Source organism: Kryptolebias marmoratus, linkage group LG1 (genome assembly GCF_001649575.2).
Source record: "Kryptolebias marmoratus isolate JLee-2015 linkage group LG1, ASM164957v2, whole genome shotgun sequence".
In the NCBI taxonomy this organism is placed as follows: domain Eukaryota; kingdom Metazoa; phylum Chordata; class Actinopteri; order Cyprinodontiformes; family Rivulidae; genus Kryptolebias; species Kryptolebias marmoratus.
This window is the reverse complement of record NC_051430.1, coordinates 18,920,257-18,936,572: the sequence shown is the minus strand read 5'-3', so window position 1 is coordinate 18,936,572 and position 16,316 is coordinate 18,920,257. Positions and strand designations below refer to the sequence as shown.

Genomic DNA, 16,316 nt, shown 5'->3' with positions numbered 1-16,316 from the left:
CAGAGGCCGAGCAAGCTTAATGCTGCTTGTGAGGAGGAGCAGAAGTACGGGATAAGGCGCTGAATGTGTGTGTTTTGTGTGTAAATGTGAGGTTTGCGGCAGCGCTGCGGTAATCAGCCCGACCCGGCACGTACACCTTTTGAAGCTTCTGCAGGCAGACGCTGCAGAGCATCATGCTGTCAGCAGAGCAGAATTTTGTGCTTACTGAAAAAAAAAGATTTACTAATTTTAGTCCAAAATTCGCAAGTAGAAAATAGTGTTAAGAGTTGATCTTAAAGACCTTAACCATGTGAGTAAGTCAAACAGGATAAAACTTTAGACATAAGACACTGAGTTTAGGGACCAGGCTAAAACGGTGTGACAGGTTGAAAAAAGACAGCTAACACACTATCAGTGTTTATGCGGATTTCTCCCCCACTTTTTCAGATCTGTTCTCTGAGGCATCAGGTCATGGACAATAAAGCCCCACAAGCAGCACGTGTGGACAGCTGGAGGCTTTAATCTTGCTAACAAGAGGCGCTTGACACAGGGTGCAGAGGGCACGACTGCTTCAAACCTAATTTGACCCTGTTACAAAACAAAAGTGTGACTTACACTCAATACTGACCTGAAACTACACTAATTCCTCTGTTTTTCACAGAATAAACATGACAATAAAATTGCACTTTAGTATAGAGTCTAAACATACATAGTGTGCAGTCATGGGAGAAAGAAAGATGTGGTCTTTACCATGTCCTAAAATTATTTAAATCTAACCTCAAGTGTACAAAAACACAACAGATTTCACTGTGTCATTATGTAGTATACAAAATAAAACCAAAATAAAAAAGCTGGGTCAGAAAAACTAAATCCACCGTTGCTGCTTCCATAGGATATTAGAGTGAAAGCATCAGCCAGGTGCTGTTGATCAGATGCACTTGATTACGACAGGATGGCTGGAAAAGAAAACAATCAGTGTGATGCAACTGTCCAGTCAAAGTCCAGTCCTCAACCAGTTTTAAATGGGGTGATCGGACAATAAGAGAGCTGTGCAGAAACAAATCCTCACAAACCTCAATGAACTGAAGCGATATTGGGAAAAGAGTTGATCAAAATTCTTGTGACCCCAGAAATGAAAGATGGTGTTTAAAGTACATACTTACTTTTTCCCATGATTGTAAAAACTGGAGGAGCCAGAGTATCAAAGATTATCACCTTTTATTGGTAGAGAACATAATCTGCAGTTAAGACAAACATCTTCAACATGCAAGTACAGTAACTCCAAGACAGTATGAAAATAAGAAGTTAAATTTATGACTAGAGTATTTCTTTGACCCTCATTAAGACCTCCAGAGTAAACCTCAGGAGGATTCTCTTAATTCTTCCACACCTTGAGAAGGTCTTATCAATCAGAATTTGTTGGTCATTTTTCCACTCCTTGAAGAGTTACTCTCTTCAGGAGTGCTAAAAGAATGTTTATGTCAGAGTTGTATTCTCTTTTCTTTAAGGACCACAGGATAATTTGTCATCTCTCCACGGACATTAGTGTCCATAGTGTCCTGCCTCACAGCGAAGCTCTTGCCACTGTCTAAACTCAATTTTGTGGACAGGACAGACACCCCACGTGATGTTTTTGCCCAGGTCACGGTCCACTGCTACTGAGTAGTGTATAGACTTTTTTTTAGCTGTTCCCCCTTCTTCCCCTCTCTCTGTAGCATTTATCTCTCTGCATGGTTTTGGCAGCGATGTGCTTTTCCCAGCGTTTAGCCAGGAGAGGGAGAGAGGAGGGGAGAGGTAGAGAAAAGAGGGTCTTTTCAAGTGAGGAATGAAGGACGCTTTATTAAAAGAGGCAGGGCCTTTTGAGAGGTTGTACACCCCCCCTCCTCCTCATACCCCATGTGTCTGGCCCTATTGTCACTGGGTGGTGGCAGAAACCCCCACCCCCAGCAGACACACACACACCAACACCACCGCTAGGCGCTTTGTCACTGTAAGTCACCTCAGAGACTGACGCAGAGCCGCTCCGTAAAACCACCCCCATTCGCCACACTAACACTTTACCATTCTGGTACTGCCTGGTCCGCTGAATAAAAGAAACCCCAAAAAATGGATTGTTTGGCTGTCAGAAAACATACAGGAGACGCAGAGAAGGGCGTGACATGCTGGGAGGAACGGACAGGCGAATGGAGGGATAAAGGTGGAAGGGAAATGTGAAAGGTTTAGATAGTAGAGAAGGTGCACAGCAGAACACTGATGGAAGATGAAACAAGAACACAAAAAAAAACTACATGGAGATGAGAAAAAGGAGAAGGAAGTAACTGAGGCAAAATTTGATAAATTAGGTGAAGAAAGATTGGGGGGAACGTAGCAAACAAGGGGCCAGGATGCTGTCAGGAAACCCATGGGGAGTCGGTGGGGTCCCCGGTTGTTTGTAGCTGTGCGTGAAATGTGTGCCTTTAGATATAGGCAGCATTCCTCTAGAGATAAAACCCTCAGGCCCCCGTCCTCTGAGCCCCCACCCTCTCCGGTCTCTCCACCCACCATGCTTACTCAAGTGTGTGTGTCTGGCCCTGCGTGTGTGTGAGCGAGTCTGTGTTTATGGTGGATGGGGGTCTGCGTGCCCTGAACCAGAACACTTGCAGGGGGCAACAGAAAAGACAGCTGTGAGTTTGAGCGAAACAGAAAACTTAAGAAAGAGACAGTGGAGGGCCAACAGGCATGCCAGTCAAGACCGTCACTTTTGGAGTGAGTACCAACACGCTGCCATCTCCGTCTCACCTTCCTCCTGTTCTACTCTGACTGGACCTCTTGTCCTGCCACTTGCTGTCTTTTTATTTTTCCTCCTTTCTGAAACTTTTCCTAGACCGATTTTTATATTTGGAACGTTTGACTCTTGTGAAAACCTTACATTTCCTGTCTTTATTTATTTCCATCAACGACAGGTCGATACCTTCTTCTCAAATCAATTTCTTTCATATTTACTTTGCCTGTAACACATAAATATTGATGTATTTACGTAACCTACTGGATTTCAGATGATTGTATTCAGTTCATGCTTCTGCTCGTTTGCTCACTGTTTGCAATTCTGTTTGCCACTTGCTCACATTAGCTGTTCTGGAGATTTTACCACTCGCTCTCATTTCCAGCCTTGAGTTTGGATCTGAACATGACTTCTGTCAATCGTTAAACTGACTCATCATTTATGGCATACAGACCAAATTCTGTAAAGCTCCGAAGGGGTGATGAAGTGTTTAAAAACTTCAGAGTGAACTCAGTTGCTTGGGAGTATCTTGTGATGCATGTGCATCCAAGATTAGTGCAAGTGCTTATGGGTGTTTATCGTTGCAGGTTTTGCGCCTTAATCTTGTTTTTGACTTCATTTGTTTCTCTGTTTGACGTTCAGATTGTATGACGTCCACCAGGATTAGCTGTGGTAAGTAAACTAAGGGTCAGTAAACTGATTAGAGGGTCAGTGAATAAAATGTTTTCTCTCTGGCTCTACTGAAGACAACAGACTACTTAATTTACTGAGCCCGCACGGATGAATGCTGCACAGAAAATGTTCATAAGGTGCTAGTACAATTCTTGTCTATAAAGGGTTTTTTCTACAATAATAGTGGTGTTTGTTTACTGTACTGCTCATGATACAACTCATAGAAATATCTCTTTTGTTTGAGGATAAACTACAGTCACTTTGACAAAGCTGTGAGTTCAGTCGTCTCAAATTATTTTTATGCTGAAATTTGTCCTTATCTTATCTCGTCTATATGATTCTCTTCACATTTGTAAACTGAAAACCAATAGAGAAAATAGAAATGTTGGCATGGTGCTGGTAAGAATACAGGATTTAGCAAATCATCATAATATTTTATTTTTTGGCTGTTTTGGGGGTTTGATACTAGATTATATTTAGAGAGAGCAAAAAGATACCTTTGCAGTTTTTCAGTCAATGATGGATCCACGTTTTAAACAAGGTTCCTGCGGAGTCTTGGGGGAAAGTTTGCTTTTATCATTTTACAGGTCCAAATATGCATGGGAAAGAGAAATAAATTTTATTTCCTATTTTATAAAAAAAATACTGAATTTCTGAAGATAACTTGTTCTAACAAACAGAGTACTTTTTTATTTTTATGTACAAAAGATTCACATGATGGTAGATTTACTAACAGTTTGCTTACTTTTAAAAGAGAGACCATTTGTCACATGTTAGCCCAAAAGCACACAGTCTTTTGTACTTTACTTTAAATGGGAACATAGTTTTACAAAATTAACTTTAAGCTGTTCTGAGAAAGACTTTAAGCAAATGTTTGACCATAAACTCACCAAAACCAAGAACAACTGTTTAAAATAATTTATAGATTCAGATGTGTTGTCTCGTTATTATTTTGCTCCTGAGTCTGAATTTTACAGTTTTGGCAAATGTTTGTATATTAGACTTCAAAAATGTCCCAAAAAAGTAGCTGTGAAATTTGAAAACGTGAGAATTTTAACATGGGAAGTGTGGAAAAACCTTGTTAAGAATAATAAAAAATAAAAAAGCCAGTACAAACAAAGTACCTTTGTCAACTACCAGTTTCATGAACACACTGGACCAATATTATCTATTATATTTTTGCAAGACAAAAAAATGATGTTTGCTTTAAGATTTAAGTCACACAAAATTACCAAGTGACGGGAAGGATGGATCAAGTTTATTAAAGATCTCAGGTAAAAGCCACATTTTAATCCCAGGTTTGTTCTTTAGACTTAATATGGATGATTTTTCTTTCATCTATAGTCTTTGTCCATATTTCATGTTCAAAATATTTGTGGCAATTTTATTACTTTACAATATAAAAATGTTTAAAAAAGAAAGATCACATTACAAAAAGACGCACAGTTGCTTCATAGATCATTTTGTACAAGAAAAAGCATAAAAACTTATTTTCGCTCTGTCATTAACATGTAAGCAGATTGTTAAAGTTGCAGCCCTGCAAACTGTTTTTGGATATTCTTAGGTCATGTGTTTTATAAAAAAGACTTTATTTTCTTCATTAAAATGTAAAGAATAGAAAGATTAAATTACTAGGTAATTGATTGCAACTTAGAACTATTTTTACATTTAGATGTAACACAGGTTCTGAGAAAATGGCCATAAAGACATCAGTGCTGTATGTATTTAAATACTTAAAAAGACTGCTAAAGAAATATTGCCCCCTCCCCAACACTGCACTTGCTGGGGTGCACCTGTTTTCCCAGGGGCACAATGAAGCATCATTCATATCACAGCTCAAATATTGCATATGTTAAAATATTTTGGTTTTACAGTGTTAGACCTGATATATTTTATGAGTCCCATATAAAATCAGAGCAATGCCTGCACTGTTGTGCTTTCTCTCCTGAAAATAACAAAAAAGTTACTGTTGTGTAACCGTGCAGAATGTTTACCATAAATTCATCCGATTCTTATGGATCACAGACCCCATCTTCACCCTATGGCTTTCACCCTCTTTGTAATTCACAATAAGATCACAATAGCCATGATGATAATACCCATGACAATCTCATCTACAAGCGCAGAGGCTGCAGCAGGGCTGGTTATAAAGAGCCCAGGAACAAACAGTGGGCTGCAGAGTGGGGGTCCCCGAGAGTGTGAGAAAGTAAATAGTAAAAGTGGGGCAGTCCACTTTAACACATCTATAGAGTGGAGGCAAACACACAAACAGTCAGACAGACAGGTGGTGTTGGGTCAAAGATTGTAACAGCTTCAGCTTAGTGCCTCACTTCCTGTAAACGTGCAATCCCACCAGTCTCTTTCTGACAGATTTTTACACTTCGTACATCTCTAGGCTGCTGACAGCTCAGCCTCCTCAAGAAGCTGCAGGGATGAAAGATAGAAAGCAGCGACAAAGAGAGAGAAGGAAAACTCAGCAGAAAAACGTGATGAAAAAGATGTTAAAAGCAAACTGCAGAGATTACCATCTTCGATATTTAGTGTTTCTTTGATTTTCTCCCCCCAATAGGATCAAACAGATCAGTGAGGTTTAAATGGACACAGTTTATGTTGTTTAAAGTTCAGGAAATTAGAGCAAGTAATGCAGTACTTGCGACATGTTGAACATGCACCCTATTTTCACCTTTTTGCTGGATGTGCACTTAAATTATTTATGGTTTGCACCTGGTGCTGGCTCTGCAAATTTATGTCTTTGTGTTTGCAATGGAGAGTTGTCTCTGCGTTTAAAACTGTAAAGTTATTTAAATAGCTGTTTAGCAGAGAGATTTATCCTAATTTTGTTTTGGAAGAGCTCCAGGAGTTGTGCTCAGGTTGCACATGGCAGAACATTGTGGGACTTCTTAACATTTAGGGATGAGACCCGATCGGGTTTTAGTTGAACCAACAAGTTTAACCCTTTAAAATGGTTAAATGAGAGTTGTAAACTATGTAACAGCTTAAACAGTCAACCCATCACAGTCGTTTCCATTTTATTGTTTTGTTTACAAAACCAGAAAGAGGACAGAGATTTTATGACGAGGTTGTAAGTACTCATGCTGGTGAAATAGTTTCTAAGTACATTTTAAGATCACCTAGTTTTATTTCTGCTTTCTACATTCTGAACCTTTGCAATCATCTTATTTCTCCCCCTCACACTGTCACTAAAAACACACATTTGATTGTGAAACAAAATCATCATTGCCATAAAAATCCAGATTCTTCAGGTTTATTCATCTGTTGCAGAGGATTGGGATTTTTGATCTCACCTTGAACATACATTCACACACATATGGGTATATTTTTGAACACTGCAGTCCAACGGTGGTGGTGGTGGTGGTGGGGGTGGGGGTGTCATCTTGTCTCCTGCAGCACCAGCTGAGGGACAAAAAGCAGTGGAGACACATGTAAAAAGCAGGAGGAAGAGAAGGAAAGGCGAACAATGATAAACAGGGAGGTTTTTTTTTTTTTNGGGGGGGGGGGGGGGAGAAAGGATTTTCTGTGATAGATGATGATATGGGATTCTTTTTGCTCGATAATTTGGGGCTTCATTATGAGAAGCTGTGGTCTGTCTTCCCCCGGGGTCAGTTGCATGCACGTTGCACGACAGTGTGTTTTGATACTGCCAATGTTAACCAAAAAGGTTCTGCAAAAGCCCATTGTCTGCTTCTTTTGCTCCGAACAGTGTGATTAATGTGGCTGCTCGGTTCTGCTCAGCCCAACAGCCTGAGGCTTGTCCACGCATTGTGGAAATAATGAGGGGGTAAAGTGGGTGGGAGGTGGAGGGGGTAATTCATCCAAAACATATCCAGCAAAATGTAGCAGAGGAGTTGCCTCATGACGTCTATAAACAGCTCAGTTTGTCTGCTGTATGTATGTACGTGTTTATGCCATATCATGGGAACGGGTGTGGTTCTCCTGCATCCTTATCTCAACACACCACACACTCACTTCTTGACGTAAGCTGATAATCACATGAACATGCAGACACACATTAAAATGCAGTACTCATGCAGAGGACAACCCTGGAAGGGCTTAAACCAGGGTCAACACGGTGTTACATGTTACCACTTTAGTGAGAACCAACATATTTTGTCAGATTGTTGGTCCTCGCATCAGCTGTGTCTGTTGAGAAGAAGGTTTTTGTGTGTGTCAGACTCTGCAAATGTCTCATCCAAGAAGGTATTGCTTAAAAATTCAGCAGAATGAAAGATTGAAAAAAGATTCACAAAGTTATTTTTATACAAAAGCTGCATGCAAAAGCAGTTTATAAATAAAAATCCCAATATGGTGAGTATTACTTTGGTAAAAATCGTGTGTGTGTTTGACAATGTGTGTGTGTGCATTTCTGCTGGGGTCAGTTTGTTGTGAGGCAGCGGTCCAAAGGGAGGTTATTGTCTCCTTCAAAGTCATCCATGTGAAAGTGAATGAGAAAGTCTGAATGAAAAGGACAGTTGTGCTTTACCAAAACAGAGGGGCAACAGTGAGTACAGGAACCCAACTATACACAGAGCAGAAACAAAACTTCAGTTTAGAGACTTTAGACATTATATTTTATATAATTTGTTCTCTGTTTACCATATTTGACATACTACAGTAACATGGTTATTTATTTATTTTTGCTCAGGCTGTGTACTGTTATGTGGTGTACTTCTTATTTATTTGTGAGCTAAATAAACATACTTTGAAAACAAAAATCCTAAGTGTGTCTCAGAAGCGCACAAAACTTTACAGAGAGGTTGTTGCATACGGTTTGAAATAGGTTTAGACTTTGTGTGAACTTAGACAGATTTGTCAGACGTTGTTTTGCTGCCACAGTCAGCTGGAAGCAACTTCCTAAAGTTTCACTTTTCTTGCCAGCAGAGTTGTCTTTTTCCTCAGTGACCCGTTTCTTTGCACAGCCTCTGTTCCTCTGGTGTCATGCTGAGGGTGTGTTGTGTCATTTGTTGCTATGCCTCTCCTTCGGGCATGCGGATCTTTTCTCTGTTTACTAAAAGGCCCTCTCCCTCTCTGTCAGAAAGAAGCAACAACCCTGTCACAACAATAGTCAACAAAACATAAAGCTCTGTCTTCTGGGTGCTCTGCAGCATTTGGGGCTTTTCTTTTCGAACATAATGTGGGAGGTTTGTACACTGGAGGACTATATTTGTGTGCAAACTTGCAGTCATGGGTCTATTTTTTTGTTTTTTTTTTCCTGGCCAGCATGTTGAGATATTCAGTGAGACTGAGAGGGATCGGAGTGGGGAAGGAGATTATGTAAATGAAAAGAAAAAGTGCAGATTTTGCTGCAGTTGAGTTCTTGCCTGTGGATTTCCTCTTTTTCGCTCCCAATCCTGCTTCCCCTCTCTCTCTTTTCTCCCCTACTCTCCTCTCCCTTGCCCGCTGTCCCTCAGTGCCGCATGAGTGATCCTGTTTCAGCAGCACTCCTGCCTGCCTGGGAGAGGCTTCAAGCCCTCAGATGCAGACAAAACACAGACAAAAACACTAAACGTGCCATGTGCCAGCCAGGACCCACCGAAGCCTCAAACATTCTTATTTTATCCTTTATTTAGACACACAGGAGGTCCAGACGTCAAGGAGGTGCTGGACACTCCATACATTAAACAGACCCTGTGTTTGTCGTACCTCATCACCTGAGTAGCAGACAGAGAAACAGTCTTCATGATTTTCTGAAGCTGCTAAATGGCTGCCACAGCCTCAGTCACACCAATTTCAAGCTGCAGAAGCAGATTTTCAAAACTGCGCCGCAGAATCTCATGGGAGGAGTGAAATGAGAGGAAAACTGGTGGACAAGTGCCATCTCGCTCTGTGTACCGCCTGTTTTCATGAAGATACTAACCAAACACTCCCTCTCCACTTCTCCTCTTCTTCCTTTATGTGTCTCTTACTTTCTCTTAAATCCTTCACTTCCTCCCCCCCAATTCCCCACTTTTCCGTTTCTTCTCCAGGCAGATGCTGGCAACAGTTTTCTCCGAGCTGCCCGATCTGGCAACCTGGACAAGGCCTTGGAGCATATCAAAAATGGCATTGATATTAACACAGCTAATCAGGTGAGCCAGAGCACATTCCTTAGATTAAATTATCTGACTTCAAGTCATCAGCTGTGCGTTTCATTTAGATTGTACAGGCTATTCCTAGCTTCCTATTTACATTAGGTGACTTTGTAATGTGCTGCACAGAAATAGAAACAAAAATACTTGACCAGTTTTTGAATTTTAACCTGTTCTTCATCTACTGTAAGATTAAATTAAACTTCAGATCATTGATATACTTTATTTCTCTTAAAAAACAGCAATATGTTTGTGGAAAAGTCTATACAATCTAAATAACTGTATTTACAAATAGTAAAAATAAGTCGTTGTGTTTATGGGGTGGTCCTGATATGATCAGATATACGATGGAAATTAAATCCAGTATTTATGAGTTTAAACTAAAAGTTACAGAGAGCAGTTATAAAATAGACAATCAGACCTTTTTGCATGTTGTTTTGCTCAGGTTTTGTGCACCACCATTAACTGTGATTATATTTCTGTGTGTTCTGAGTGTCCAGTGTGCATGGGTCGAGCCTTGTGCTGCTGTCTGCCTGTTCGCTCCTCATCTGCATGATCAGTCACACTTATAATCCGGGTTTGGGGGGGTGACAGGTAGACTTCACTGTGTCTCCAGAGGAGGTGCTAAGTGGTGCCAGTTATTTCTGCTGCCTCGTCTCCTCCATCCTGCCTCCTTTGCTCTGACAGTTGTTTCTAGAGAGTCCAGGAAGAAGCAACGTTACTGGGCTAACACCGGTGCCCTCAGGCACCTGGAACTTGGCCAAAATCTTGCATGTGTGCATGAGAGACTCATCTGACTCATCAATCTAATATCCCTTGATCACTCATGCTGTTCTCAGAAGAGGAAAAAAAACTGTCCAGTGGCAGAATGTTTTTTGATTTGCAAGATTTTCATCAATGCTACAGCTTTATTTTAGTGAATATTTGTAAATTCATCATGTAATCTGTGTTCGAGTTAAAGTGATCATCTGCAGCTCTTATATCAATAAGGTCAGTCTTTTGCACCTGCTGTACTTTGCAGTTATGCAGGAACAGTTTTAAATTTTCTACAACTTTATTTTATAAAAAAATAAATCAGTTTATGTTTTAGATTCCCTTCATATTACGCAGGTTATGTAATATTATAACCCCAGAGGTGGACTGTAACTGTGTGATTGCTACATTTATTTCAATCTGAAAAGGTAGCACTTTTGTGCAGAAATATATTATTATAAAGCTGCAGATTGTCACTTTAACCTCTATGTTGGGAGTGTTGTTGTGCCAGTATGATGGTGTTTGTCCAGGTGGAGGCTGGGGCAGCTGCATCCCTCTGCCTCAGTCCTGTTCTCCCTCTCTATTTCTTTCCACTCCGTCTAACATCTTCCCCAAAACCTTCTCATTTTTATTTTACTTATTTTTACCTTCACTATTGCTTCTTTTCCCGTCCTCTCTTTCCTGTGTCTCCAGTGCAGTGATGGTGTGCTGTGGTCTCCCCACTCAGAGGAATAATATCAGTGGTGTGAGAAAGGTCCAACCTCACATGTCCTGTGCGGCTGAAGAAAGGCTGTGTGAGGTTAGACCTATCCCACACGGCTCGTATTCTTCCCAGCCATGAGACCACCGGCCTGCCATCCCCGTCCTCCTCCTCCTCTAATCATTATCAAAAGTATGAAAAAAAAAATCCTCGTCTTGATTTTTTTTTTTTTTGCTAATGACTACTTTAAATCTGGAAGTTCTGCATGCTTTTTGTCCACTTGATGTATTTGCCTTCTCTGTGTGCTTTGGTTACTTTGATTGCAAACCACACGTTTCAGTTGGCATGACCCTCATGAGACCGTGTGTGTGTTTAGTTATTTCAAACCTTATTTAGTTATCTCAAATGGAGTGTGTGTGGGACTCTTCAGTATGAGGTCTGCTCTTCTTTCTCACTCAGAATGGGCTCAATGGGCTTCATCTGGCCTCCAAAGAGGGCCACGTCAAAATGGTGCTGGAGCTCCTTCACAATGGAATCACACTGGAGACCACCACAAAGGTAAAGTACACAAACAACAGTGCTCCATTCTTAACTCCTAAAAAATATAATCAGAAGCTTATGAAAAGTTGATCTGTTGTAAAAAGTTAATCTTGTTTTTGTAAAAGTGTGCCCACTCGTGATTGACTGGCATCATCTTGCAATAAATAATATAATATTTCAAATATGCTCAGATAAAACAAGCTTGCTATTAAAACCCAACTCTTCCCTCTTGTTAAGAAATGATGACCACAAATTTGTTTTAATTAAGCAGGATCAGCTGTTAAATTGAACAAATGGCACAAAACTCTGATACGTTCTAATTCTTTACTTAATTATTAAACCACTACTAAAGACTGTTTTGTGTGAACTTTGTTTTTGTTTTTTTTTTACAAAAATGGATCATTTAAAAAAAAACGGTGTTTGCTTACTTGTATGAGGTTAATTGATAAAATATTTTTGGTCCAACTTTAGCAAGGCTTCAATGTGGCGTTGCGTTGTAAATTAAGATGGCAAATGGGACAAAATCCCTGGAGTCTAGATGTGGAGGTGGATAAGAGGTTTTAGAGGGATAGCTGATACAGTCCAGATAGCCAGGATGGGTGGAAGTGGAGAGTTGAAGAGTTTGATAAAAAATGAGAATGACAGATTTGTAAATGAGTTTAAAACAAGAGCAGGATTGACTGAATCGGAGAGGAACGGCAAGAAGATAATTTAGAATCAATTAGAAAGAATGAAAAAGTGAAAGTGGGTAAATCTAAAGGAAATGGGGAAAAGCTCCTGCAGACAGGAATGAAGGCACTTAGGATGTAACATCTTTCACAAGAGGTTCATCATTTTTACTAACTGAAATGTGCAGTGAATAATAAAACCTTATCTTTCAGATTTGCATTTTCATCTTTAAACAATTTAGGATCTAAATCTAAATGTTCTTTTAATAAACAAATACCTATCTATCTTTCACATGTAAAATAGCGCATTTTGTTACTCAAAATAACCATAAACATAAACTTTTCAAAATACATATGGAATTTTTTTCAGTTAGTCCTAATGTTCCTATTTTATTTTATTTTTTGTTCCTGTTTAAACAGAAAGGGAACACAGCCCTGCACATTGCAGCCCTGGCAGGGCAGGAGCAGGTGGTCACAGAGCTGGTAAACTATGGGGCCAATGTCAACGCTCAGTCTCAGGTGAGACCTCGAGCTTTCCTCACGCAGCAGTGGTCCCAGGATAAACTGAGGCTGCTCTTCAGCACACTACAGGGATTTTACTGTCGATCCATTGTAGTAACTACTGCAATTCCATCTGTTAAAATGTGTCTGTTTGTTCGGTATTTCTGTGTGTTTGTTTCCTCTCTGTGTACATCCTTGTGTGAACATTTGTGACTGTCTTTCTGTTGCTTTGTTGTGTGTGTGTGTATGTGTGTGTACATGTGCGCCTGTCTGTTGTGTGTCTTTCTGAGACAGAAGGGTTTCACTCCACTCTACATGGCTGCACAAGAAAACCATCTAGAGGTTGTGAAGTTTCTTCTGGAGAACGGAGCCAATCAGAGCATTCCAACTGAGGTACCAAGAAACTGAGAGAGAAGGTTTTAAACAGTAACATCCCAAATTCCTCAAACCCATCCCTGCTGAGTCACACTCGCTTTTGTTTCCATTCTGTTTTGTTTTCGTGAACCCATCTCTTTGCTCTCTCCTTTTCTCTCTCTGACTCAGTCACTCTTCTTGTTTGCTGCAGGATGGATTTACTCCTCTCGCTGTGGCTCTTCAGCAGGGACATGAGAACGTTGTGGCCCTGCTCATTAACTATGGCACCAAGGGAAAGGTCCGCCTCCCTGCCCTGCACATTGCAGCACGAAACGATGATACACGCACAGCGGCGGTGCTTTTGCAGAATGACCCTAATCCAGATGTCCTCAGCAAGGTGCGTTGCTGATGTTTTTGTGAAGACATAACTGTGTTTGATGTGTTTTTATGATTTGTCTCTGTGTTTCTGAAATGCAGAAGTATCAATACTGACTTGTAATTTGCAGACTGGATTCACTCCCCTCCATATTGCTGCACACTATGAAAACTTGAACGTAGCTCAACTGCTGCTCAATCGAGGAGCAAATGTCAACTTCACTCCAAAGGTAGGAAATAACCACATAACTACCCTTGTAAAGACAAAAGGTTAGTCTCTTGTCCTTGTTTTAACTTGTCTTTGTGTATAATATGAGCTCATCTATGTCTCTTTGCAGAATGGCATCACCCCTCTGCACATCGCTTCCAGGCGGGGGAATGTTATCATGGTCCGACTCCTGCTAGATCGAGGAGCACAGATTGATGCCAAGACAAAGGTGCAGATGGCAGCTGTCATATCCTTCTGTCTCTCTTTGCAGTGTAACGCATCATTAGCTGAAAGACAAACGATCCTCTCTTTTCAGGATGAGTTGACGCCTTTGCATTGTGCAGCCAGAAACGGACACGTCAGAATTATAGAAATCCTGTTGGACCATGGGGCTCCCATTCAGGCAAAGACCAAGGTAAACACCAAGGGATAAAAAATAGTTCTTCACTTCTCCTAAAGTTTTTTAGAGTTTTAAATATGTGCATTGTTGGACCCAAATGCAACAGAGCCAAAAGCAGATTCAGGATCAAAACTTGAAGTTTTAATGAACTCAAGGACAGAGTAAGAAGACTTGACATGACATAAGCAAAAACTAAACCTGGAACTGTTTTGAATATCTAATGGAAATGATGGAGAAAAATAAAGAACATAACCAAGCAACCAAAATCAATCCAGATCACAATGAAATCCAAAACCAAAGAGGAACAAAGTCAAAACTGCAAAACTAAACAACGATTCCAAAACCATGACAAAATTTAACACTTTGTTCATGCAGCTATTCATTATTACATGCATGTTTTCAGTGACTCATAGTTTCACTGGTCTACAAAATTTCTCAGCAGTGTGGCTTAAATGCTGACATAGCTGATTAGCTGCAGGATATGATATGTAAAAACATGAATGTTTGATTTAGAAAATGGAAAAAAGTGAGCAATTGTTCGACGCAAAGTGATACTTTGAAACTTGAGTTAGGATGACTTTTTTGAGTGTTGAGTTCTTTTAATTGACAAAAATTCCTAATCTAATTGCCATATTTTTACTAGAGGCAACCAGAAATGTAAATGACAGCTTTTCTGACAAGAACCATGCCTTTGAAAGTGATTTGTAAAATATCTTATTTGAGCACAAACGAGTAAGCTCAATCTGTTCGCTAAATTAAAGTCATATCGTGTCCTTTTTTGCTGATTGTTTCCGCATGACAAAGGAGCCTTCATCTTTTCTTATTTTGCAGAACGGCCTGTCTCCGATCCACATGGCAGCGCAGGGGGACCACGTGGACTGCGTCAAGCAGCTCCTGCAGTACAACGCAGAGATTGATGATATCACACTGGACCACCTCACCCCTCTGCATGTGGCAGCACACTGCGGGCATCACCGCATGGCCAAAGTACTTCTGGACAAAGGGGCCAAACCCAACTCAAGAGCTCTGGTTAGAGATACACTAAAGTCTTAATTTCATGATCAGGATTGTAGTTGTCAGACAGTTATTAGAATGTAGATCAATTCTTATTAGTGACAAACAAATGCTTACATTAGATGCTAATTTTATCTGTTTTACAAGACCATCTTGCTTTTTACCGTTATATTGACAGTGATGGATTTGTGTTTACAGAACGGCTTTACTCCCTTGCATATTGCTTGTAAAAAGAACCACATGCGTGTAATGGACCTCCTGCTCAAACAGTCTGCATCATTAGAGGCTGTGACTGAAGTAAGAAAGGAAATAAAAGTCTTTTTTTAAAATATACACATTAAAAATAATGTATTCTAAAGTGTTTAATTTGTCAAAAGGATTTCCAAGTTAATTCACAGCTTCTTGTATTCTGCTTTTATCTTGAACAGTCTGGCCTTACCCCCCTGCATGTGGCATCTTTTATGGGTCATCTTAATATTGTGAAGATCCTCCTGCAGAAGGGAGCTTCTCCCAGCGCCTCTAATGTGGTGAGAACCTCACAGTGCATTTATAACCATCTTAAATAAATAACACAGAACAGAGTCTGACTGTGTGGTTTGTCTGTGTGAGCAGAAAGTAGAGACTCCACTCCATATGGCATCTCGAGCAGGACACTTCGAGGTTGCAGAGTTTTTATTGCAGAATGCAGCACCAGTGGATGCCAAGGCCAAGGTAGATTTTTCCTTTTTTTATCAAAAAAACACAAACTCATAGAAACACAGTTAATGGACATAATATATATGTTACATAATAACACTGAAGGTATTTAGATTATGTTTCATGGTGCTTTGTGTTCCCCCCGGACAGGACGACCAAACCCCTCTGCATTGTGCTGCTCGGATGGGTCACAAGGAGCTGGTGAAGCTTCTGCTGGACCACAAAGCCAACCCGAACTCCACCACCACAGCTGGACACACACCTCTGCACATCGCTGCCCGGGAAGGTCATGTTCAAACTGTGCGCATCCTCCTGGACATGCAGGCTCAGCAGACCAAGATGACCAAGGTAAAATCTGTCTGCTGAAACTTTGTGTGTAACGTTTGGCATTTGGAAACTATCAGCCTGAACAGTTACTAATATATTGTTTCCACTGATGTCTTGGTGACTTTGTAGAAAGGCTTTACTCCGTTACATGTGGCCTCCAAGTACGGCAAGGTGGATGTAGCTGAGCTGTTGCTTGAGAGAGGAGCCAATCCCAATGCAGCTGGGAAGGTGAGGAAAACAGAGATTTACTTCTTAAATTTGGGGAACAGTAAAGAAGATCAA

The 16,316-nt window shown here is 40.5% G+C and overlaps 1 protein-coding gene across 1 annotated transcript in view; it reads left to right on the top strand.

Moving 5' to 3' along the window:
- The window catches only part of ank1a (ankyrin 1, erythrocytic a), an 88,069-nt gene that overhangs the window by 41,221 nt on the left and 30,532 nt on the right, over window positions 1-16,316 (top strand). The window contains exons 3-16 of the mRNA XM_017413749.3: window positions 9,397-9,498; window positions 11,411-11,509; window positions 12,580-12,678; window positions 12,955-13,053; window positions 13,226-13,411; window positions 13,521-13,619; window positions 13,728-13,826; window positions 13,914-14,012; window positions 14,829-15,026; window positions 15,210-15,308; window positions 15,440-15,538; window positions 15,624-15,722; window positions 15,858-16,055; window positions 16,164-16,262. Coding sequence (XP_017269238.1) covers window positions 9,397-9,498; window positions 11,411-11,509; window positions 12,580-12,678; window positions 12,955-13,053; window positions 13,226-13,411; window positions 13,521-13,619; window positions 13,728-13,826; window positions 13,914-14,012; window positions 14,829-15,026; window positions 15,210-15,308; window positions 15,440-15,538; window positions 15,624-15,722; window positions 15,858-16,055; window positions 16,164-16,262 — 1,674 coding nt within the window. The remainder of the gene's footprint in view (window positions 1-9,396; window positions 9,499-11,410; window positions 11,510-12,579; window positions 12,679-12,954; window positions 13,054-13,225; window positions 13,412-13,520; window positions 13,620-13,727; window positions 13,827-13,913; window positions 14,013-14,828; window positions 15,027-15,209; window positions 15,309-15,439; window positions 15,539-15,623; window positions 15,723-15,857; window positions 16,056-16,163; window positions 16,263-16,316) is intronic.